The 26,735-nt window shown below is 37.7% G+C and overlaps 2 protein-coding genes across 2 annotated transcripts; one reads left to right on the top strand and one right to left on the bottom strand.

Moving 5' to 3' along the window:
* The first annotated feature begins 2,449 nt into the window (after positions 1-2,449).
* On the top strand, positions 2,450-4,275 carry LOC149841038 (uncharacterized). Its single transcript, XM_090005180.1, has 4 exons — positions 2,450-2,716; positions 2,833-2,884; positions 2,982-3,547; positions 4,120-4,275. The coding sequence occupies exons 1-4, from the start codon at positions 2,450-2,452 to the stop codon at positions 4,273-4,275; spliced, it is 1,041 nt and encodes a 346-aa protein (XP_089861306.1).
* An 11,859-nt stretch (positions 4,276-16,134) lies between these two features.
* Positions 16,135-16,753, bottom strand: LOC149841037 (putative calcium-binding protein CML25). Its single transcript, XM_090005179.1, has one exon. The coding sequence runs from the start codon at positions 16,751-16,753 to the stop codon at positions 16,211-16,213; it is 543 nt and encodes a 180-aa protein (XP_089861305.1). The 3' UTR covers positions 16,135-16,210.
* Positions 16,754-26,735: the final 9,982 nt, after the last annotated feature.

Below are 26,735 nucleotides of genomic sequence, written 5' to 3'. Positions count from 1 at the left end.
ACCTACACCGACAAAGCCATCTTCTCCACACATCTTCTACCCCTGCTAGAAGAAGGTGACCTTCTAATGGGACTTTGTTTTCTGCATTATCTGCTGGTTCAGGTAGTTGGCCTCCATTGTTGAGTGTTCTTCTCTACTCCTTTACCTTCATTTTGCAACACCTCTCTCTATAAATATATCTTTTTATGCGCCCCCAGCGACCCATTTCCGGGGCCTCGCTCCAGATCTTTCGTTAAGCTCGAACCAGTGATCCCTTCATTTCATCCAGGTTGCTCTCAATGACTAGGGGTCTGCCTTTGCTCTTCGCCAGTGGGGTATCGAAATTGTCCTCCCTTTCAGGCTCAAATATAGGCTTTTCTCTTTGCTTTCGGCGTCGCTACGCTCCTGCCTTGCCGTGGGATCGCTTCTCATCTCGGCCGTTCAACATTTCCTACGTGGGGTAAGGCTGGAGCCTCTTGCTGCGTGCTCTGCTCAGGCAACACTGATTCCACCATTCTTCTTTCATGTGCCATCGGTTCGGGCACCAGATAAGTCATGGCAGCAGGTTTCCTCTTCCTGGCAGCGTTTCTTCCATACCCTTCGCTCTAGATTTCAGTTAAGCCTTGCCAGACTGGGAGATTGGTGGTATGCTGCTTGTTTCTCCCTGAATTTTCATAAGCGTCTTCACTGTCATAAGTGTGATTCTTCCTTTTTCTCTCGGCGTCACCCAGTCTAGATGCGCAGGCGTTCTGCTTTCTCTCCTCCACTCGCGGTGGGGTCGTCTATTCCATCCCTAGCCCCTGTTGGGTTGGGGAATTTTCGTGCTCATCGAAGTAATCCTCTGCCAATCAGACATTTATCTTTCTCGCCATGGGTGCAAATCGGTGATCTTTAGCAACCAACAGATTCTTTCATCGTGGTCAAGATTGGGTCTATCTCGGTCCCGCTTCGGCCGCCGCCTAGTGCTAAGGTTTCTCAACCCTTGTCTCTGGCTTCCCCTGCCTCTTCTTCGGTGAAGGATATCCTCGTTCCTGCCTGGCTCATCGGTGGGTCTGGTTTTTCTGGTGCTCTTTCTCAAGTATCTTTGGTGGCTCCTCCAAGTATGCTTGAATGCAGTGAGGAATCGGACCTTCATCATTCAGCGTCGTCGCTCGTGCTGCCTGGTATGACCTCACATGCCTATGCTCAGGACTGCATTGATTTTTCTGATGCAGCTCATACAGTCAATTTGTCTCCTTCTTGGGATGTGGCACATTTTTTATTCCTCTTCAGGACGTCGGCTGTTTTGCATGAGGAAGGCCCCATGCAGTCTATCCCTTTCAATGATTTTTCTTCTCAGGACCTGGAGCTTTTTTCTCCTTCTAGGCGGAGCCCTTAGTCTGCTTATTCTTGCACGCCTTCCCAAGTCTTGTTGGTGATGCCTTTTGGTTTGCTTGCTTGAGGTGGGCTTGCGGTGCTTCTGCCTTCTCCTTCGCAGCTCGTGCCGCCGGGTGTGGGCTCGCTGTCCCATGCCAAGGTCTGCTCTTTTTTTGATTCTTCAGTCGGTCATTTTTTCGCAACCTTGGGACCCTGCTTTTTCTTTGACCTTCTCCCTTTCTAGTTGCTGCTTGGTGGCGCGGGTGGACAATCTTGCTCATGGTGGCCTTAGTTCAATCTCTTTCCATCCCAGAATTTTGCTTACCCTATTATCCATATTATGGCGATTCATGCTATCTCCTATCAGGTCAGCAGTTGCATGGTGATTGGTTTCTCGGTTCCTCAGCCTCACCCATTTTTCTCTTGTGCCCCAGAGATTACCTCATATTCCCAGTGTCTGGTTTTTTCTCTTATCATTGGCCCCGACAACGGTCTGTCGGGGTGTGTGTCGACCCAATTGACATCCTCTCAGCTCCATCTGCATCCCAGTCCACACCTTCTGGGTATTGAGATTGACGACGTTGCTCGGCTGCTAGATATCTCTCTCTTCGCATCTCAGTTGCTAGCTCTATCGACTGTCATGAATTTGACTATTTCTGGTCTACATTCTGTTTCAGGGGATATCCTTTGCCCCCCTCTTTTGTTTTGTTGGGTTCTTCGCAGGATGACTCTACAGTCGGAAATGTTCAATGTTCTTCTATTGGTAATCGTAGATAGAGGAAGGCTATTTTTTTAGATTCAGTTTCTTCTAGTTGGTCTCCTCGTAGATTACCCAGGTTGCGGTAGACATAGGTCTTTTCAGATTTTGTGCTATGAAGCTTGTTTGTTGGAATATTAGGGGCCTCAATTCTGCCCCCAAGCTCTTGTTTTTGGCGAGTTAGATTAGACAAGTTAATCCTGTCCTGTTTGCCATTTGTGAAACTAAAATGGATGACATCTCGCTTGCGGTCGCTTCTTCCATTTGGTGGGATGCAAATTTTTTCTTTAAGCCAGCGGTCAACCATGCCGGTGGTATTCTCTTCCTCAGATTTTCTGGGATTCTGTCAAACCGGACATGGTTAGCCTCTTCGATGAGTTTTATCGCAATTCCAGGCTGCCCTACCATTTTCATTTAGCCAGTATCTCGCTTATTCCTAAAGACGTCACCGCTTCAGATATCTCTCAGTTCTGCTCGATCTCAGTGACGAGTGCTCTTTATCGTATGATTGCCAAGGTTTTGATAAACATGCTAAAATCGGTGGCTACGCAGATCTTCTTCGACTCTCACTTCGTCTTCATCCATAATAAGAGGGTTCATCATTCTTTTATCTTGGCAACCGAGGTTGTGCACTCTTTGCATCTTTACGATCAACCTTCCTTCTTTCTTAAATTAGATTTTCATAAGACTTTTGATTCTATGCAATAACCCTTCTTAATTCAAATGTTATCGAACTTCAGGTTTGGTCGTCGGTTCTCTGGTTGGGTCAGGGAACTAGTCACGAATGCCCAGGCTATGCTGAATATCAATGGCACTTTCGGGGAATGGTTCAAGCTGAAGTGGGGTCTACGTTAAGGTTGCCCTCTTTCACCTTTATTGCTCAATGCAGTCGCCGAGGGTCTTGTTGTGCTACTTAAGTGGGCCGCTGCATGCAATTTAATTGATTCCTTACCGGTCCAAGGCTTCCATGCTCATGCTCTTATTTATGATGATGATATGATCATTTTCGGTCGCGGTAGTGTTCAGCAGCTGCTTCGGTTCAAGCTTATTCTTCAATTTTCTCTCTCTCTTTCTGGCCTTTCTCTCAATGAGCAAAAGTGTTCTCTTTCTATGTTCCACGTCCAACCATCTATGTTAGCTGCTGGGATGAAGATTTTTAACTATGTTATATCTGAGCTATCGATGTTGTACTTGGGTTTGCCGTTACAAGTTAAGCGGCTTACCTCTGTGGCCTGGGCTTCGACGCTTCTTAAAGTTAAGTGTAAATTACTCTCGTGGCAGGCTTCTTATCTCTCGTTTGCTGGCCACCTAACTTTAGTGAAGCACGTTCTCTCCACCATTCCAGATATCTTCATGTCCATGTTTCTAATGCTCGTGGGTGTAGAGAAGCAAGTAACGCGTTTGCTGGCAGGCTTCATTTGGTCTGGGTGTCGTCTCAAGGGTAAGCACCACCTGGTTGGTAGACGTTCGGTGGTCTTGCCGCGTTGTATGACCGGTTTAGGTGTTCCTACGCCCAGACTCAGGAGTATTGCCCTAGTGTCTAAGCAATGCTGACTTGCCCATCAATCGGATAATCCTTGCACTACTTTTCTTCTCTCTAAGCATGGGCATCCTTCTCTGCTTCCGGTTTTCCTTCACTCGTGACGTGGAGCGTTTTCCCATTTGTGTAAGTCATGGTTGTCGGCTTTAGCTTTCTTCAGCAACAATTTTGATGATCCCGCCGATATTGGTAACTGGGTGCATTGGGCTATTGCTCCTATCGGAAGGTTTCTGACCAGCAAAGTCTATAGATCGTTGCTTCCCTTGGGGGCGGCCTAGTTGCCTGAATCTGCGCTCTAGGTGAATGGACCTTCTCCCCGTACTTGGGTCCTGTCTTGGTTAATCTTGCACGATAAAGTCCAAACTCACTCTACCTTAAAGAGGTGGGGCTTCCAGCTTCCGAGTTGGTGTGTGCTTTGTTATGCTGCTGAAGAATCCTCGTTCCACCTCTTCTGGTCTTGACCTACCTTTGTGGAGATCTTTCGTAGGACTTGGAGGCACCCAGAGGTCCTGGTTATGGAGGAGTCCTTTGCGCTAGACCTCATCTTGGGTCCGATCTGCCTTCGGCGCAACAAGTGGTGACGATTATTCTGGAGGTCGTGGTTGTTTACCACTTGATGGTTCGTTTGGATGGTGCACAATGATGTCTTTTTTTGGAAATCTTCGGTCAACATTAATCATCTTGCATAAAAATCCTAGTGGACGTTTATGCGATTCTGCGTATTCATCTTTCCGATCTAACGTCTCTTCCTGCTGTCGCTCCGCTCTTCCCAGACCTTATTGATTTTGCGGCTCCTGCGTGCGTCGCTTGTTTTTTCGTTTGTTTTAATTCTGCTTGTTTTCTTCTGCTTTTGTTTTTCTGCTTTTGTTCTCTTTGAATTCAACTCTATTGATCCTTTATGTGGCTATGTTGAAATCCTGTTTTCTCTCTCTCTCTCTCTCTCTCTATATATATATATATATATATATATATATATATATATATATGAACACCAATGATGGTAATAAGCTTGGGACAAGGTGCTGACCCCTTTATCTTAGGTTCTACTCTCACCGGCTGTACCGTGTCTTCAACTGGTGGGTTTCGTAAGAGCTCGAGTGATGAAGACCACAACTGAGGTTTAACTCGCAAGGGAATGGGCTAACTAAGTGTGACCTGGTTTTCAACCAGGATTCCTGGTCATAAAAAAAAAAACAATTGAAATGATGCATAAGAACATGAAACTACCTAGCATTAAAATGCACACCCACATGCTGCATCCCACGGTATCTAATAGAGGTGGGCAGCGGGCTGGGCTGCAGGCCCAAGCTCCGCTCGTTTTTGTGTGTGTATATATGTATTATATTTTATATATAACATTTATTATATAACATAATATATATATTTTATAAATAATATAATATATATATATTATATATAATATAATAGGCTCGGCCCTCCCTGATTAGGCTTACAAGCCTAACAGGAGCAACGTGGGCCGATGTTTTCGCAATGGGCCAGCTCAAACCGGGCTTTTGTCCGGGCTCATCAATTGACAGGCCGGGCCATTGACCAGGCCAGCCCGGTGCATTATGAAGCCACGCCTGCTTGCATGTGCACCCCTAAGTCACTAAAATAGTAAAGTACACGCTTAAGATGCGGACATCCATTCACGTGCTGCACATGGAACCCACCTGACGAGCTCAAATGGTTGGATCTGGACCTGTGATCTGGTTCCATACTCAAAAAGTTCACCAACACATTTATACTTGAACAAAAAAAAAAACACCAAACACATGGAAACGCAAGATATGCCTGTTTATTGTGTTATGTCTGTCACAAACTGTACAGGTCCGATGGGACTCAGGAGGACGCGTGACACAGATTCTACTCGCAAGTTTCACTTTTTTTTGAAACATAGGTCTGGACATAGATTTTTTTTTAATCTATAAAAAAACTATTTTTTATCTTTTAATATTAAAAATGATTTGTTATTGAAAATGATACTTAAAACTATAAAAAATATTAAAATTTTGGCCACACTAGTCTGTGTCCATGTCCACGTGTCCGAACATGTCCGTCAGATAGTGTCGTGGGAGACAAATCACCAAAATGGTGTGTCCTTGTGACATGGTGTTATGTTAGTCGCGGCAAAATTTGTGGAAATCGCCACTTGGTCACGGGGCATGTCTACAGTTTTACAAGGAAAAATGGTACCTTAACCATGGTAAGAGTCTGTAAAATAAGCCAGAGACATTTGCCTATCCCCATTTGTAAAGTTGCATATGATATCTCTCAAAAATATCGTTGGCCACCATCTTTTTCATTTAGTACAGCTGATAGCATGCATGGTGACAAAAGTTTTTATCGGCAATTTCTCTTTTTCAAAAACTCGCAAGAAATTGAAAAATTCCATAAATCTTGCATTTTTTTGGCAAAATTTCGGCAATAAAAAATTAATTAAAAAAATATAAAAATTATTTTTTATAAGAAATTATTAATAAAAAATATTTAAAAATACAAATATGATATTTTTTTTCACGATAAATAACCATTTAAAATGTAAATATCGCGTTTAAATCACGGTATTTATGTTTTTTCATAAATCTCACGATATTTTGAAAATCTCGCGAGAAATTGCCGTTTTAAACTTTTAGGCAATTTCTCATGATATTAACGCTAGATTTTTTCCATAAATCTCGTGATATTTGTCACACTGATAGCATGACATGATGAGAACTTGATTTTAGAGTTCATTATTAGCTAGCGTATGGCTAATCCAAAAAGAAAAGGCAGACAGACCATACCTCCCAACTGCATGGTAACCATTTCAAGAAACTATAACTTTGATAATAAGAAGATTTGATTATTTAAAGGACATCTTATTCATTAAGAAGAGAAACAATTATGTATAACAATTATCTTAAATGAAATGGTGGTCTTCCACAAAACACACGAATCTCTCAAAAGAACGTCTATTAAAGACACTTTAAACAAAACCCATAAAAGGGTATAAATGGAAGAACACAAATAAAATAAATAAATCTTTATTTATCACAAAAATGACTAAGAAGCATTGATTATACACCATGTGAAAATGTCTTCATGACTAAAGCTATATGCTCAAAGGCACTAGATTCTCAATAGGCCAAAATAGGCACAAAGGCAAGATGAACACTCTCAAAGGAGTACACATGCACAAAGACATGAAAAAATAAAGAACAAGTTTATTGAATGAGTAAAAACTTTTACAAAACGGATTAGAAAGAGCTAATTAACTTCATGCTAATACACAATGTGGGCACGATAATCAATTAGAAACATAACTCACACATCTTAGTGATTTTAATTATAGAGGTCCAAATATAAATATATATATATATATATAGATAATCAATGAAATGCATGAACTTTTATCGATAAATATTTTTCCATACAAGGAAAAAAACTAGTAAAGATTTAAAAAATTCATTACAGAATAAAAAAAATCTCACATGATAAAAAGAATGATATGCGCAAATCAAAACCAATTTGTGAAAGACGATAAATTTAAAAATTCTCATAAATATGGAATTTTGCAAATCTCAACAATTATTCATCCACTACAAGCAATCACCACATTAGACCTCTAAAACCCAGAAATCAAGTGTATAAGCGACTAGAACAAGAGTATAGATATAATGTCACTAAAGGGTCAAAGACACACACGAAGGTGTGTATAAACACATCTTGTCTACATATAATGACACTTAAAACTAGTGTATCAGCGATTAGAACAAGAGCATAATGCCAACAAAAGGCTAAAAATCACACATGAAAGTATGAATAAACAACTCTTGTCTACATATAACGACACAAAGGATCAAGTATATCAGCTACTAGAGCAAGAGTACAAAGCCAATAATGGGCTAAAAATCACACACAAAGGTGTGAATAAACATCTCTTGTCTACATATAATGACACTTAAAAACAAGTGTATCAACGACTAGAACAAGAGTACAAAGACAACAACGGGCTAAAAACACACACGAAGATGTGAACAAACATCTCTCGTCTACATATTACATATGACGACACTTAAATAAGAGGCATAAAAAGGAGAGGACACTCGAGGTAAGAAAACTTGTAATGGAAACACTAATGCAATTAAAAAATATCAATTTTGATCATATTTCGAAACATCATGGTTTCAACAATTAGATATTCATCACAGATACACATAATTAAAAGCATCCATAATAAAAACAATGGTCAAAAACAAAAGAGTGATTCAATACACACGCAATCAAATATCACAGAACTGTCAATCAAAGTCAAACTACAAGTTGACAATCTAAAATGATATAAATCGAGGTGCACAAATCTCACCCCAACAAACATCTCTGATTCAACAATAATAAGGCCAAGAAGATTGATGTTGTAATGAAGTGGATTGAATCTGATACACATGCAAGAACACACTTTCAATCAAGTAAAAATACTTGATTGAATCACGAAACCACCCACGCAAGGGTCTACAAACTTGTTATTGCATAGAAGCACTCAAGAATAAGTTAGGAATACAAGGCCACAAGAGGTCAATTTATAATACAATGGAGCCAATGGGGTGCAGCTCAATATGGCTATTGGGGCTGCACTCAACAGTCATAAATATAGTTGTTGGGGCAGCTCCAACAGCTATATGGAGTTGTCCCATCATAAATATAATTGTTGGGGCAGCTCCAACAGCTATATGGAGTTGTCCCATCAAATCTGAAAAAGACAAAAAGGTAAAAAAAAGAAAAAGACAAAAATAAATACATAAAATAAAATACAGAAATGTCAGCCCCTAATGGGTTGACACCTATTACAGAGAAAAGGCCGAAATACCCCTAATGGGTATTTCAGTTAACAATAAACACATATATACATATACATGTATATATACATATATATACACGTATATGTATATCTTAATACCCCCTCAAACTCATGGTGCAACAACCGAGAGTTTGCCAAGTAAAAAGTGAAATTTGGGTGAAGGAAGTGCTTTGGTGAGGAAGTCTGCGAGTTGATACTCTGATGAAACATAAGGCAGTGTGATAATCTTCCGCAGAAATTCTTCCCGAACATAGTGGCAATCCATTTCAATGTGTTTTGTCCTCTCATGAAACGTATGATTGCTCGCGATATATACAACACTCTTATTGTCACAGCATAATCTGGAAGGTTCTGTGGTGTGAATTCTCAAATCCTCTAGTAGTTGTTGCAACCATACTAACTCAGACGTAGTCGTTGTCATGGCGCGATACTCAGCTTCAGTTGAGGAGAGAGACACCTTCTATTGCTTCTTGCATCGCCAGGAGATTAGGGAGTCACTTACAAAAATACACAAACCAGTAGTTGAGCGTCTATCATTCACATCCCCTCCACAGTCAGAATCTGAGTATGTAATGACTTCTAATGAGGAAGAAGATGATAAAAACAATCCATGACTTATAGAATTCTTAATATATCTAATAATTCTCATTACAACACTCATATGTACTGTAGTGGGAGCATGCTGAAATTGCATGGCAGAGTTAATAGCATGAGAGATATCAGGACGAGTAATAGAAAGGTAGGACAAAGCTCCAATCATTTGTCTGTATGGGGTTGGATCTTTCAGAAGTTCTCCATCATCCTTCTTCATTTTTGCATTTATGACCTCTAGAGTGTCATCCCGTTTTTCATCTGAGAGTCCTGATCTCTCTATGATCTCTGCGGCATACTTAGTCTATGACAAAAAATAACCACGAGGTGAGTAAGCTACTTCAATTCCAAAGAAATATTGTAAAAAGCCAAGATCTGTCATATCAAAGTTGTCTTTAAGCACATCTTTGATATGGTTTACTCTCTGCTTATCACCTCCTATGATTATCATATCATCTACATAAAGCAACAGTATAACCATCCCTACATTGGAAGACTTAACAAACAATGCAGTGTCAGTAAAACAAGATTTAAAATGCAGTTGAGTCATCAGATTACTAAATCTATCATACCAAGCTTTGGGAACTTGTTTTAACCCATACAAGGTTTTTCGTAGATGAAGAGTTTTCCCATGTGCTAAATTCAAACTTGGTGGAGGATCCATGTAGACCTCCTCATCCAGATTACCATTTAAAAAGACATTTTTCACATCTATTTGAAAAATTGACCATTTTTGGATTGATGCTATAGAGATGAGAGTTCTGACAGTCGTCATTCAAGCAACTGGGGCAAAGGTCTCATCATAGTCAATTCCATATTTTTGACTGTATCCCTTAGCTACTAGTCTAGCTTTATATCTTTCCAATGTCCCATCCCATTTGGTTTTGATTTTGTAAACCCATCTACATCCTATAGTTTTCCTTCCTTTAGGTAATGTTTGAATTTTCTAAGTTTTTGCATTTTCTAATGCTTCTAATTCATCATTCATGGCTTTAATTCATTCTAGATGATTTTTAGCTTCATAGTAAGATGATGGTTCAAAATATGAGTGTATGGCCATTAAGCATGCTCGGTATCTTGGTTCAAAGGAATCATAGGATACAAACCTACTAGGGGCTTTTGAAATTCTTACCGATTTTCTAATACTACCAAAATCAATATCTTGATTTTGGGAATATCTTTCTAAAGCACATGGTGGGTGCCCTTCGGTCCGCCTAGTATATGTTTGTATGTTACTATGGGATGGGTCGATATTGTTAAGATTATTGTCTATATTTTCACTTGTCATGAGAGTCAGAGTCTTCAAGTTCACTTTCATGCTCGTTATGAAGATTTTCATACCCTTCATGTTCATTGATGAGATAAAAAAGAAACGAATAATCCTAGTTTTCTTGGGTTTTTTCCTTGCTAAAACCATCTTCATTTTCAAGAAATGTAACATTTCGTGAAACATATAATTTGCCCATTTCCTGTCATAACATCTATATCCCTTTTGATTTTCGGCATAACCCAAAAAAACATAAGGGATTGCTTTTGGGGAAAGTTTGTTGTTCTTATGGGTAAGAACAAAACACTTACATCCAAAGACTCTCAATCTTTTATAATCGGGGAGGATTTTAAGCAATTTTTCAATAGGGGATATATTTTCAATAGCTTTTGAGGGCATTCTATTTATCAAATAGACTGTTGTAAGAGCAGCTTCGGCCCAAAACATTTTTGGAACATTTTTTGATACAAGAAGTGTTCTACTGGTCTCAACAATATGTTTATGCTTTCTTTCAGCTAGTCCATTTTGTTGAGGAGTGTAAGGGCAAGATTTTTGATGAATGAAGCCATTTGAATCAAGAAAATTTTTAAATTCTTTTTATACAAATTCCCCCCAGAATCGGATCTAAAAATCAAGTACTTCAGACTTTTGCTTAAGAAAAAAGATCCAAGAATGTCTACTATAATCATCTACAAATATAACATAGTAAGATACCTCGCCTTTAGATATAACTGGAGTCGGTCCCCATACATCCGAATGTACTAACTCAAATGGATTTTTTGATATAAATTGTCTTTGCCTAAAGGGTAAAGCTTTCATTTTGCCAAAAATGCAATCTTCACAAACCAAATTCTTTTCTTTATAATAAGTAAGAAATGGAAACAAGTGTAATTTGGTCACACTAGGATGTCCTAGTCTTTTATGCCAATTTTTTATATCTTATTTTTTCATAAAATTACAAAAATATTGTTTTGATAACTCAAGATTGTCCATTACATAGAGATCTCTTATATGGCATTGCCCAATCGGTTTCCCGGACTGAAATCCTGTATTAAACAATCATTAGAAGAAAATAAAACTTAAAAACCATGATCCGTAATTTGTGAAACCGATAAAAGGTTCAAATTTAATTTTGGCACAACCCTAATATTTGGTATGTGAAAGTTTGGTTGTTTTTGAAAGATTTCAAGACTTTTGATTTTTAAGGATGTTCCGTCGGCGGTTGAAACATAAGAACATTTGAGTTAGAATGACATTCGGATAATATTGACTCATTTGGAGTCATATGAAAAGAGGCACCAGGGTCCAAGATCCAAGAAGTCTTACCAGGGTCACCACTTGTGGATACGGCCGCCCCCAAAAAGGAAGAAGCTTGAATTTTGAACATTGGTTGTAGTGCCTCCATTAATTGAGCTAAAGATAGGGAGCCAATGCATTTGGAGTTTTCAACATCATTCCTTTCCACCGAAGCAACTCTTTTATCATCTCGGTGATCTTCTTTCTTTCTTTTTGGACAAAACGACTTGATGTGTCCTGATTCATAACAATGATAGCATATGATTTTACTACCATTTTTGTCATTTCTCTCATAGTTGTTAGGATTTCTCCCATTCTCATTTTTCACAAAGTGAGGAGGTTTATAACTCCTAGTATGATTACTGGGCTTTGACATAGCAAGCACGGTTTTTTCATCCTTTGAAGTGGATGGCTTCTTCTATCTATTTTCTTCCATAGTCAATTCTTCAAGAGTTTCGACTATGGATGGCACACCTCCTTTATGAAGGAGAGCCTATTTAGTTCCCTCAAATTCGGGCATAAGCTCATTCACAAATTGGTAGAAATGCTCCGTTTTAATTTGATTTTCACGGAGTTCTACATCTTGAGGACAATGCCATTTTGGCTCAAGAAGAGTCAATTCATCCCAAAGAAGAGAAAGTGCATTGTAATATTCTCTAATACTCATTTCTCCTTGGGTCATGGTTCTGACCTTGTTTTGGACATTGCATATGTGTGCAATATCTTTAAGATTATACGTGTCTTTAAGATATTTTCATGCATCACTAGCGAAATCAAATTTCGCTAAGCTAGAACATTTGTGAATGTCCATGTTAAACTATGTAATCAAACTTGTATTTTTGCATATATATTTTATATATATAAGGTAATACATATACATATATATAATATATGTATATGTATTTACCGATTATATATATAAAATATATATATATTCCTAATAAGGGTAGTTTAGGAACTATACACATATTCTTTTTCGAGAATATGTTTTTTGTATTTATTTTCTTTTTCTTTCTTCTTTATTTCTTTTTCTTTTTACATTTAATGCATTGTACTTGCATTGGGAGGGGCCCAACCCACTAGTCGTTGGACCCCTCCAACGGTCACATTTGTGACCGTTGGAGGGGCTCCAACGACTATGTGGAGCCCCTCCCAAGGCCTTCTCAAAGCCCTATATATATGGGCAGCTCCTCTTGTATTTTCTTAAGGGATTTGGGATTATAGCCCAACCTCTTTAGTTGTTTATGAATCTTATGAGTGCATTTGCACATTTGTGATTCAGTGTGTTGTGCTTGTGCACAAGTGTTCTTGGGTGTGTATGTTCACACATTTATTCTCAAGGTTATTGCATTATCAACTAAAGTATCTTGTTGAAGATACTTTTACAGTCCACACTATTGATGAACCATCCAATTATTTTGGAGTGGCCCATCCTCCACTCTTTCCATTTTTTCTCGTAATCGGAAACGGCTTTACCCATTTCCTCTCCTTGAAGAGCAACCTCTTTCCCATTCTCATTTTTCGGAAGAATGAGCTTGCGTTCTCTTTCGGTACCGTCCACCAAACCCCATAATCCCTTTTTCCATATTTTGTGTTTAACTATGGATGCCCACATCACATAGTTTGTATCGTTTAGGCGTACGGGAATGGAGACCATTACCTCTCTTTCATTTTCTATTTCCTTTCAAGGCTAAGAGAAAAGGCAGAGAACGAAGAAGAAAGAAAAAAGAGTGAAATACGAGCACTTATTTGAGAGATGGCACGCTTTTCGATGCAACAATCCTCGATTTGTTGTATCCCCTAAGCGTACGATTCTCCTCTTGATATTGTCATGGACTTTCTTCAAAAAACTTGCCTTTGGACCACCAAAGCTCTGATACCATGTAATGAAGTGGATTGAATCTGATACACATGCAAGAACACACTTTCAATCAAGTAAAAATACTTGATTGAATCACAAAACCACCCACACAAGGGTCTACAAACTTGTTGTTGCATAGAAGCACTCAAGAATGAGTTAGGAATACAAGGCTACAAGAGGCCAATTTATAATACAATGGAGCCAAATGGGGTGCAGCTCAATATGGCTGTTGGGGCTGCACTCAACAGTCATAAATATAGCTGTTGGGGCAGCTCCAACAGCTATATGGAGCTGTCCCATCATAAATATAGCTGTTGGGGCAATTCCAACAGCTATACGGAGTTGTTCCATCAAATCTGAAAAAGACAAAAAGGTAAAAAAAGAAAAAGACAAAAATAAATACATGAAATAAAATGCAGAAGTGTCAGCCCCTAAGGGCTGACACCTATTACAGAGAAAAGACCAAAATACCCCTAATGGGTATTTCAGTTAACAATAAACACATATATACATATACATGTATATATACACACCTATAAGTATATCTTAACAGATGCATCATGTAAAATCTGTGATAGACAACACAAATGTCATAAAAAGGCAATAAATACTCACGAAAATCATTTTCCAAATAAGTGAGTTCATAAAAGGAACCGATATGAAAAAACAATTTCAAATCGAGAAAAAAAAAACAATAATGGTAGATGACCAATCTTAGAAAAAAATGCAATTATATGCATAACAACTGGAAAGTTGCAGGTAGTCAAAGGCTCAAAACAGATGCTTTAAGCTTCAAATTTCAAGTTTCTTTCCCTCTACCGAGAAAGGCACAAAAAGAAAAGAAAAGAAAAGACTTAATCAACTGCACTGACCTTTACTTCTTTTTATTTTGAAAACTGTTGGTTAGCAGTTAGCATTTAACTTTAAAGTTGACAAAGGCAGTAAATTTTAACTTGGAGCGCAAATAAGTTGTAATGCCAAAATCTCCCATCTTAATTTGTGTTTTGGCATCGTCACCATCCATTCAAAAAACCAACGGGCGAAGATGCCAAAACATCAAGGATCGGTGATTTGGTATATCACCTGATTCCTTCTAAAAAGTTGTGCTTGTAAAGTACACTTGTGGACTGAGGGGAGCCTGGCTGGAAGTTTCCTTGGCACCTTTAACTTTTCCATATGTTTGATAAGTATGTGTAGGGTGTGAAAGGGGTTTTGATTTTGGCTCCAAATGATTCAAAGTTGGTGTCGTTTTTTTCCTGTTTCCTTTGATATTACCAAAACTCCATTTGAAACGTGCCTTTTTTTAACAACATGGAAACCAAAAATAAATATGAAATTTTGATTTTTTGTTCACGCATAAATTAATATTGTTCATATGTGAGAAGCTTTCGGAACACGAGAACCCTAATTTAAAAGAAAAAAACATCGAGAGAAACAAAGCCCGTGGTCCCTGTACCCTAACTTGGTTATTTCTAACTCATTTGTCAAATTCAGATTTTTTATCTAATTAACAATATGATAAACTCGATTTTCACTGTTTTGTCCACTAAGAGGATCAAGTATTCTATATATTTATAAGCATAACAGTTTACAACGTTTATAATACTTTTAGAATACACAGTTCTAGAAAATATCAACTACTATGAACAACTAGCAAATGAGAGTAGTTATCGTTTTTGATAACTCTATCAAAAACGATAATATCAGATATGGTTAGCTCACGACACTCCTGATTGAAGTCGGCTTCTAGTAGCTGCATTTGATATACATTTCTGAACTTCATTAGGCTTATCCGAATCCTGTGTGGCACATCTGGCATTAGAATATGTAACCGTCTGATCTTGATCCTTATCAAACACATCCTGCTAAAATCATTTTCTAGTAGTCAATCTAGGGATTAACCTTTGTGGTATTCGTACCTGACATCTTTTATGATAGTGCAACCTAACCATTCAGCTATTTCATTCAATAGGCGAAGGGAACATCTGCCCCCCCCCCCCCCCCCCTCCCAATCATCTATCCCGTATTTTTTGGTAAAAGCTTTGAGGTTGCTCCTATTCTAACTACCAGCTTCAACCTTGCCACAACAGATGCTCTCTATAGATTTGGAACCATGGTCATCTCATGTTAGGTGACAAGTCATCGTGGCTCGAAATCTGGAAGGTGGAGCACTCGTAGGCTCCTACTGAAAATTATAATAGATACCAACAGTACGCATTAAGAAATTTTGCATAATAAAACCGTTACCCCAATAATATGAAAGGCCAATAGGCCAAATATTCAACTCTTTCCTAATCAACTTGGTCATCAAAACAAATGGCATACCTGCATATTTGTCATGCAAATAAATTAAAAAAAAAATGCACATTTATTCATTAATCTATGTCCATTTCATTTTCATTTATCTATGGTTATTTGTGTTAAAACATTTCGATATGCAGAAGTCAGGCTTGTCAACATACAAAAAAAAAAAAGAAAATACACCAACAAACACGTAAAACTTCATGAAGAAAAGTAGATATTATCATGTACAAAAATCCCCCAAAAGAAAAGATAAACAAAATCCTAAACACCTAACATCACATACTGCTAGAAATCATTAGCATAAACCTAAAAACAACTGGCCTAAAAAAAAAAAATCAAGAAGAAGAAGAAAACAAAAAAACAAAAACAGGAAAAAATGTAAAAGAAAGAAAGGATGCCGACATATCAAGACACTCCTCTCAACCAATCATCATGAGCTTGAACTCCTCAAAATCGATCATACCATCGCCGTCGCAATCCACACCGTTGATCATCCGCTGACACTCATCCATGGTGGTGGTCTCGCCCAGGTTCTTGAGCACCCTGTGCAGCTCCTCGCAAGAGATGGACCCGTTCTTGTCGAGGTCGAATATGGAGAAGGCGTTCCTCAGGTCCTCGAGGACCACGCCGGTGTCGACCCCCTTGGTGTTGAGCTCGATGAACTCGCCCAGGTCGATGCACCCGTCCCCGTCCGAGTCCACCTCCTGCACCATCCTCTGCAGCTCCTCGGGCGTGACCTGCTGGCCTAGGCTAGACATGATCGAGCCCAGCTCCGACCAGGATATCTTCCCGTCGCCGTTGACGTCGAACCTCCTGAATACGGTCTCCAGTTCTTGCACGTAACTCTGTCTGTCCGTCATCACGGGCTGAGGATCGAATGGCTTTGGTGGGTTCCTCTCCGGCAGGGCGTTTCCCCTGGATTTCGACTTTTTCCGGCGATTCAAGAATGACTGGAAGCCCATTCTCTCTCTCTCTCTCTCTCTCTCTCTCTCTGTTATTGAAGGAAAAAGATAAAGAGCAATAATCTAAATTCCATGATTGGGAGTCTCAAGAATTGCAAATATCACCTCTCTCTCTCAAGTGCGGGCTAACGGAAGAAGGAAATAAAGGACCAAAAATCGAAAATTTGTTTTATTGTCGAAACTAACCTTGTGGTAGTCAGGAATTGCAAAAGCACTATTCGATTTTGAAGTCAAAAGTCTTCCGACTGTAGATTAGAGTATTGCAAAAAAAGCTTTCTGTAAGTAGGTCATATAATCGTTGAACCATGGTGGATCCAGCCTGCTTTTGACAAAGAAGCCCTTTAACCGGTGTCAAGGGTTTCAGCATACCTTCCATCTTATGCTGATTCGGCATGATAATTCTATCGGAGCAGCTAGTCTTTGAGTTAGTACGTCAAACACAGGTTGGCTCAACAATGTCAGAGTGCAACCCTTCAGCATCCTTTCCGTGCTCATTCCTTGTCCATGTCAAAAGCCAAAAAGTTGGGATGAGCCGAGTCCCACTGTAATGGAAATGTCCCCAGACCAACTTTCATTACTTCCAGTAGTAGGGCTGCACAATGATCCTAGCTATTTCGTGCTCAACCTATTTAAGCTTGGCTCAAACTCATCAAAAAAAAAAAAAAGTTGAGCTGAGCTTGAGCAAGGGCTTGGTTTCATCAGTAACATAAATGAGCCGATCTTAACAGGCAATCCAATTTGAATAAGCCCGATAAGCTCTATTAAGCATGTCTCTCATAGTTTTAGTAATACCAGAAAATGAGTGTTGGAAATCCAATTCTCTGCTTCCAAACGGGAGAAATGTCATTGCTTAGTAAAAAATTACTATCGAAAGAGAGTACGGTTTGGGTCCCTAAAAACTGTTGACGCATATTGCCATTTTAAGAGCCCTTAACGTGCTAAGCATTTATGGAAAATTTATCAAGGCATTGAATAGATTTTTAATATTATTGAAAAGAAGATTGTGAAACATGACCGTTGTTTGACCTGGGATGCCTCCCCGTCTTTCGCCCATCAATCTCTAGTGATTGCATCCACTACATAATAATAAACTTTTGGTTTTGCAAAAAATATAAATCTTTTCTCCATTTTCAATGTCCACTTTCTCTTATTAAATAGCCTTGATTTTTTTCAAGGCATCACTATAGTTGCCAACAAAAGAAATGGATATAAGAAATTGATATGCGAAGTAGAAGCAGGAAAGCAAACATTAAAAAATAGTAAGTGTGAACCAAGGTCGCCCGCTTGGCCAGTGGGGTGGTTGCGAGGGTGCTGAGATGAAGGCACCGGGTCAAACCTCACTGGTACAAGGGTGTGTCAGTAGCATTCAAAGGTGGGCCACGTAAAGCAGGGTACTCGTGGGGTCCCACACAGGGTTTTCCTTGTTTCCGCGAGGGTTCCTCATGGAAAAAAAGAGAAGCATAAAAATGAAACACGAAGGAAGCAAACAAAAAGACATAAAAACCAGTGAGAAATGTCATTTAGACGAGTAGGAAGCCATATAAAAATCATGTGCGATTTTGTTACAGTAAAAATATCATATAGTACATAGAAAAAGTGAGGTAAAAGCAAGTGAGACAAAAACAACTAGAAGGAGAATTAAGAAGCCAGGAGAAAATGTGCTTTCCAGTACATGAGAAGCCACTGAGGATGGATGTGGATATCAGGATTTTTTTGACAAATAAAAATTTAATTAACTGTTACATCAAATTCTATTTCTGGGTTTAGTAATTTAATTTTCAAATTCTTCAAAATCTCTTAGGCTATGTTATAGGTACATGGAGAAATTGTTGGGTTTTTCTGGATAGAGATGTGCAGGAAGGAGAACCAAAGGCACAATAGAGAGAAGAGAATGGTGAATTGAGGAAACAACCTGCATCAAGAGGGGATACTCCATTTTAGGCTGGATTGCATGTACAAGATGCTGTGATAAATAGGCCTCCCATTTGGTGCATATTTTTCCCAGCCTTTATTTTAATGTTTAATACCATGTGTTTTGGTATTTATATGGGTTAAGTATCCATCATCTTGTGTCTCTTTGGATTCTATTTGTGAGACCCTATGGTCACACAATGGATCCAACATCTTCGACTTAGGCACATGAGGTGAACAAACATGTTATATCACCAAATAGTACATCATGTATCATATATGACACTTCATGACAAAACATACACTAAATAAATGCACATAATTCTAAGGGTTATATCAGTATCTAAGTATGATATTTTCTCAGATATTATGGGTTATTTTTTTACATAGTCACGTGGGTTTTTCATCATTCATTTTTAACTGAGGTTTTCATACATACTATGAGTTATTTTTCACATAGCTCTGTGTACTTTCTTTTATTACATGAACCATGATTCTTTTCACATATAATATAAATTTAGCCATGACATCATTTTTTTCATGTACTCATTTCTATTAACCATATAGGTTTCTCATCATGTCAAAATTTCAATCACACAAAGCATTTCAAGATCCAATATAGATACATGCTAAAAAATTCAAACCCTCCCATATTAGTGTAGAGATCTAATCCAGTTTATAACGGGATACAAACAAATAAACCATGACTTTTTTAGACATTAAATAAAATTGAATTTCAAGATTTTAACCCATTGTAGATAACCTTAACCGGATATCAAACTCATAAAATGATTCATGATCCAAATATGTCTTTGTCAAAAAATAAAGCATTGAGAGGTATTTAGCAAATCAGAAACACTTATATATAAAAAATATAAGTCAAAGAAATATTTTAGGCAAAAACAACAAACCCAGAACCCTGAAACAAAATTTCTAGAACTTGTTGAGTTAAATAAAAAAGACGGGCTACTTTTCTATAAATTTATAAAGTTTCAAAGCTTGTGCTAAAAAAATCACAGACAACAACTCTATGCCTGATATTTTCTAAAGCACAAGTATGTTTTAAGAATTTTCCAAAAACAAAGGCTCTACTTTGTAAAAGTAAAGGCTTTAGAAAGGATAAAGAGGAAAAATAAGGGTAGATAAGTAATTTCACCTAAAAGGAGGTACAAATAAGAATTAACGGAAAAGGGGCAGATGTGAAATATCACTTTAATAAATAAAAAATATATAAAAGGGAAGAACCAATGGGTTCTCGACCCGACCCTTTGAGAAAGCAAAAACCTAGTCTCTCTTTCCCCCTTTAGATTTGTTTTCTTTCCCCCCTTCCTTTGCAGTCACCGCACTCTGGTAGCTCTGTTGAGTTGAGTCAACCCTCTATGGCTGCCTCTCTCTTCCGCAACACTGCTAGGACCAGACGTCTCTCCTCCAGCTGCCTTTCTCTGGAGACACCGTCTCTCTCCTTTGCGGCCTCTTCCCTCCAGCACCGAACAAGGACATCCGACAGGGATGGATCTTCGATGAAGGACCCTCTCCTCTGTATCCGCTTCCCTCAGGCAACAACATAGCCAACAATTTCCTATGGTTTTCAATGAGGGGTGCCCCATGAAGGGGTTTCTTGATTTCTTTTCAGTGAAGGGTGGTCTCCTATGTGTTATCATCACAAAATTTTTCCTTCCCTCTGTGAGATAGAGAAACAATTCTGCGAGTCAAACTTGACCAAAGTTTTGAAATTTGTTTTTTTGAAAATAACTCACCTCCATTTTTGAAACTTGCTGGAAAATTCCGTAGAATGAGGCTCGCCTGTCGGTACGAGGTTCAACCGTTCCTGGCACCTTTACCAGGGGTAATTGAACCAAGGATCAATGTGTGCTCAGCTAGGCTCAAATATTTAAATCATGCTCTATTTCCTAAATGCACTAAGAATCAGACATGTGCTATGAAGTTTTTGAAAGATGCATATTTTGAAAAGATGATGTTTGCTTATGATATTTAGAGAATATTTGGAAAAATGATGATTCAGGGAAAATCGTGATTTACATTGAGAAAGCATTTTTGAAGAAAAGAAAGGTTAATTTCTGAAGAAATCATGAGATTTTGAAAAATAGATTTCTGATAAAATCCCAATGACTTTGGTAAAATTGATTTCTTGGAGCTTTGAACCTTGAAATTGAGGATGTTAGAACATTAGAAAATCATGATTTGAACTGATAAAATATTTGAAATATCATTGAAAACTCAGAGTTTTGAGAAAATCAATTTCTGAGAAAGACTTAAAAATTTTTGATAAAATCGATTTCTCATTGAAATAAATCAATGGAAGAAAATTTAGCCCTTTGAAATGCTTTCATGCTGCAAATTAGCCAATATGAACGAATGAATATAATTTCAAAGAATATTTTCTGAGGAATTTGAGAAAAATCATTTGAAAATGCAGTGATTTTGAAGTTAGCCTAAGAGTGTAGGCTGAATGTGTCTTATACGAAGATGACAAATCTAGGAATCATTCATATTCTGACTATGACCATAAATACGAATTTCATTGAGTTTGTCAACTCTCTAAAAGCTTGTGCACATGTCATTCGTGTCAACCATAGTGGATTTAGAAAATGCATGAATTGTCATTCATCAGATATCAGAATTTACGAAAGCAAACTATATGCAATGCATCCTATTTTATGCAGAAATGTAACTCTTATTCCAATATTACATTTGATATTACATCAATGAAATAAAAGAAAAATAAATAAAATCTTCCTTCTGAATATCCCTACAAAACTAGAAAATGAGTTACCATAAATATGTAGGTTTTTCCAGATTTATCTGACAATATCAAGAAATTGTCAGATTTATCTGGATATAAACCCTAATTCATACCTCCTTGATATAAACATGAGAAATAAATGATGCAAATGCATAGAAATCTGAAAATAAAAGTTTGATGTTCGAAATTGAGGTGAAAATAACTAAAATGCTCCTGATAACAAGACTATGGCCTTGAAATCAGGGTTTTCAGAAAGAGATTTATAAAAATGAGAATTTTGAAATTCAAATGAATGCAAATGAGATTAAAATCAAATATAAGATGATATGATATGATTATATGCATGCTAAAACTTTAAAATTACAAAAATATCATAAAACACTGAATTTTGCCTGAATTTCGTGCAAATTTTGGCTTTCTTTTGACAGTTTAGCTAACACACATGGCAATTGAAATCGAAATCAAACCAAGTTTGGAATGGACACCTATGTTAATTCTAAGAATGGAATGGAATACAAAAATCAATTTTTTTGGCATTATTTGGTATAAAAATTAATAAAAACCCCTAAAAAATATATGATTTTTGCCTTTTAGCCTACACCTATCCTAATGACAACCTAATTTTGGATTGATTCTTACCATAAAAATTCCTAAGATTTTGCATGGTGACAGTGGACAAATAGAGGAGGATTTTTTCCTTTTATAGATTTGGGATTCGACCTATAGTCGGAGAGCTACAACTTTGGCAATATCAATCAGAATCCGGTGAGTTTAAAATCGATGGAAAACTGACAGACTTTCGTAAAAATTAGGGGAAAAATACTACACGGCAACCAAAATCTCTAAAATTTTAAAGAGGAATTGCAGATAAACAAAGACACATATCCTCTTTTTATAGTTTTGCAATTTGATCTACGGTTGCAAAGGACACGCTGATTTAACAGAGACTTAAATCTAATGAAACTACAATAACAGGAAATTAGCAGATAAAATTTTAAAATCTAGTAAAAATAGAAATATAAATCCTAAAATCCTGAAATTTTGGGAAATGACAGATAACATCATGAGGCTCAATTCTTTTGCTGACAGTCAGAGCATCCGACTTACAGGTCAGAAAGCCACAATCGATCTAGGACGATGTAGGACTCCGACAACTTGTTACAGGCTTTACACAATGGTCTGTAGAAACTGATTTTTGAAAGGTGGAAAATTTTATCATAAAAATTCAGTAAAATCTAGTAAAATACTAGATCTCTCCGTAAAACTATTGTATTTTACATATTGTGAATCAAATCTCTCATGAGGAAGATCTTAGATTAACAAGTTTGCTATAGGGAAATCCAGCGTTTTCACAGGGTTGAAAACCTGGTCTGTTTTTTTTTTTTTAAAATGGAGCTGCAGACTCAAATCCATTTGGGTTTTTTGCAGAGAATCAAAGATAAACATATGCATCTACCACAAAAAATTCAAAATTTATTGATGAGAAATTTAACATAAGATAATACCTGGACTGGACACCTGAATTAACCTCTATAAGCTAAATGACATATATTAATGAAGCTAAACGAGATACCTATAAAACAATAATCATAAACTAAATACGGTGCCTAAAATATACAATTCACATGAAAATAATAAAAAAAAATGAAAATAAGCAAAAGCATACAAATCATCTTTTTTTTTTGTGGTTGTGGGAAGGGAGGATCCGAGCCATGCATCAGATGTATCCTTTCCTCCATAGCCTTGATTGGGGTCACTTCCTTGTAAACCCATGAGATATGGCTTCCCAGCCATGTAAATCCAGTTTTAAACTGGATTTACATGGTGAGTTCATAGGAACAAGAAAAAAAGAGAGAAGAAAATATGAGAAAAGGTTTTACCTTGGAGAGCCTTGTTTGATCCGGCTGAAGGAGGAAGGAAACACCTTGCTGTTGCGGCTACCACCAAGGTTGGAGCTGGTTGTGGTGAAGAAGGCTGCTAGTGGCTTGGATCTTGCTGGCTGGAAATGATGTTGGAGGTTGTGCTGCGACTGGAGGAGGTCTTGGAGCAGATGGCTGCACTTGGGGATGCTGGAGGTTGAAGGTGGTGAAGCAACCAAGGGCTGAGCGTGAATGAGAGGAAGAGAAAGAGAGTTGGAGAGGAAAGGTAGAGTTAGGGCTGAAAGGAGAGAGAGTTCCAATGCTTTAGCCATATGGTGTGTTTAGGATAATTAGAAAGAGGAGGAAGTAATAAGAAGAAAGGAAGAAATGAGGGAAAGAAAGAAGGAAAAGGAAGGAAGAGAAAGAAAAGGAAAGAAGAAGATGAAAAGAAGAGGGGGAAGGAGAAAAGGAAAGAGGAAAGGGGAAGAGGAAGGGAAGAAAAGAAGGAGAAGGGGCTGGCGACAAGGAGGAAGAAAGAAAAGAGGAAGGAAGAAAGGAGAAGGAAGAAAGGAAAGAAAACAAAAAAAGAAAGGAAAAAAAAAAGAAAAAAGAAGAAAAGAAAGAAAAGAAGAAAAGAAGGAAAGGAAAAAGGGAGGAAAAAGGAGAAAAAAGGAAAGAAAAAGAAGAGGAAGAAAGGGGAAAGTGGAGAGAGAGAGAGAGGGGGTTGACCCCCTTGTGGGGTCTACTCCTTTCTCTAGGTGGAAATAAAAAAAAAAAGAGAAAGGAAAAGACTTTTTTTTTTAAAAACTCAAAGTGTGGCGCCACCTTAGAAGTGGGTCCCACTTATTTTTAAAAGAATGACAAAAACAAAAGGGGTAAAATGATTTTGTAAAATTCCTCAGAAAGTTTTTTAGATATTTTTGGCAATTTTGAATTGAAATTCAAAGTTTGAAATTCTATACCCCTTTCGCAGAGCAGATCCAGTTTAAAAATTTGAAAATCAAGTTTGAAAGGAATCTAAATTATTTTCTCAGGAAAATATTTCTAAATTTAGAGTCTCGGGGTCAAAATATCAATTTTGAAAACCCATGGTTTGAAATTGATTTTGAAAAGCTTTAAAATTTGAATCTGGATTGGAAATTTCAAAACTGGAGTTCTGGATCTCGAAAATGAGATGAAATGTAATAAAATGATGGAAAATGATAAGAAACGATGAGAAATGATATAGAATGTCATATGAAATGCAAACCCTGGATGAAGGATTTTAGGTATTGGACCCCGATTGACAATTGTACCAGTTTAAAAAGTGATAAATTTGATAAAAACATGCTAAATGGTTCAAGAAATGATTTTTGTCTCTACAGAGCCAAGGGTGACACTGAAAACTGGGTTTTTAACTAGTTTGAACTGGAATGAACTGTGTTCTAGGGTTTCAAAACTCAAATGAATTGTCAAGACATTGACTCAACTAAACTCCTAAACTAAATGATCTAGAAATGATATCATTTCTTAGAGAAATGGTGAAAAATGATCATTGAAGTGAAGTGAGTTACGAACAAGAACTAGGATTGAGCTGGAACAAAAATCAATAATACTTAGATAAACTAAAACCGAAGCTCAAACACTAGCTCAATTGACTGGACTTAGCTCAATTTCAGTTGAAATGAGCTAAAATAGACTCCTAGACACTGAGAAATGAGTTTGAACTAAAATCGGAGCACTTGAACTCCTGGTGAGCTCAAGTTAGACACAGAGAAATATGATTGACTAAAAATGACTGACTCAGAGACAATTGGCTTGAATTCGAGTTAGAAATGAGCTCATTTATGAGGAAATATACCCATTTTGGCAGGAATGATCAGAAATGAACATGACCTGTTCATCGTGAGCTCAGGTGAGCTAGAAATGACTGACATTCTAATTGTTCTGAGACTAGGAATGAGCTTGGTCGACTCTGACTGACAAGAATCTAAGATGACCTAGGGATAAAATAGTAATTTTCTTGGTGAAAGGGGGGTAAAATGACACCTAAACTGAGACAAACTTGGGGTTGGACTCCTATACTGACCTACCAGGGTTGGCAACTGCAAGAGGGGGGTGTCTGAGAATGAATGAGAAAAATTTGGGGTGTTTACACTATGAAAGGGGTTTTCGTTCACGGGTTCTCGGTGAAGAGTGGTCCCCTACGTAAAGGGGTTTTCATTCACCTTATCTTATTTAGGGTGTTCAGTCGACCTTCCTTGGACTCGTCGAATTCTGACGATGGCCTCTGCCTCCTCTATTCTTTCCCCCTTCCTCAGATAGTTTCGAGTATAAATAAACAATGAATTTTGCCGGTTTAAAAATAAGTACATGAATTTATATTTTTAAGTTTTTTTATACCATGATATGGTCGATCATTTTTTTGGCAACTATCCCTAAACAAAAAAGGGAAAACACTAACATGTTTTTGCTTTTCCTATTTTTGTGTTTTTTTGGTGGAGGTTGAATCCATATGTTTGGTAGCTTTGGATAGAGTGGAGGCTGAGTCTTTGCACACATCGATAACGAGGCTCACATTCCACTATTGGGGTTTTCTTGATAGAGATGTGTGCAGTGAGGGAGGAGAACCAGTGAGAGCCCACCAGATTTTAGAATCATCACGTTTTCTTAAAGATTTTGTATCTTGGCACACATACCATAAAAATCATGAAATTTGGTAAGCAACTAACTAACATATACATGAGCTCACACAACAAAATTCGGGTTTATACTCCAAAGGACTTGGGAATTGTGGTTTTTAGACATTGACCTTTAACAGTGAGGTAAAGGTTACGGTGTGGACAAGGCAGTTGAACAGGGTCTGTTCCAAAATTTTTATCTCTAAGAAGAGATATTTAAAAACCAGAATTTTGATAGTAGAAAGTGGATAAGTGTAGAAAAACACAGTAAAAATTTTAGAGCTGAACTTCAAAATTTTTATAAAATATGATTTTTTAAACACGAACATCGAAACAAGCTTTGATTTTGTTTGGTACAGTCTTGGACAAGATGGTTTGGGTGCAAAATTTTTTTCTCTCCGTAGAAAACTCAAAAAACTCTGAAAATTTGTCAAGATTTAGCTAACATGTGAGGCTATGCTTGGACCAAAAATTTTGGGTTAACTCCTCATCAATTAGGAGAATCAAATTTTTTTATTTTGGCAAAAATCAGGACTAACAATACAGCTCAATGAGTCTAAAGATATGCACATGTATTCAATGTTCGAGAAGCACTCACCAAATCTTTCTCTTGTTCACTATGATAGGAAAGGAACATTCACTTTGATTCCAACTGTTGCACCCTTCAGAAAATTTAGATTCATGTTGGACGCACCATAGATGGAATTAAAATTGGCCCCCACAGGTAGGACCGAAGTGCAATGAACGATGCTTCAATCAAAGTCTTACAGACTCGAGCGGATCAGACC

The sequence above is a fragment of the Nuphar pumila genome, chromosome 4 (genome assembly GCF_984573655.1).
Source record: "Nuphar pumila chromosome 4, dmNupPumi1.hap1.1, whole genome shotgun sequence".
In the NCBI taxonomy this organism is placed as follows: Eukaryota; Viridiplantae; Streptophyta; class Magnoliopsida; order Nymphaeales; family Nymphaeaceae; genus Nuphar; species Nuphar pumila.
This window is presented reverse-complemented; position numbering and strand designations above follow the sequence as displayed.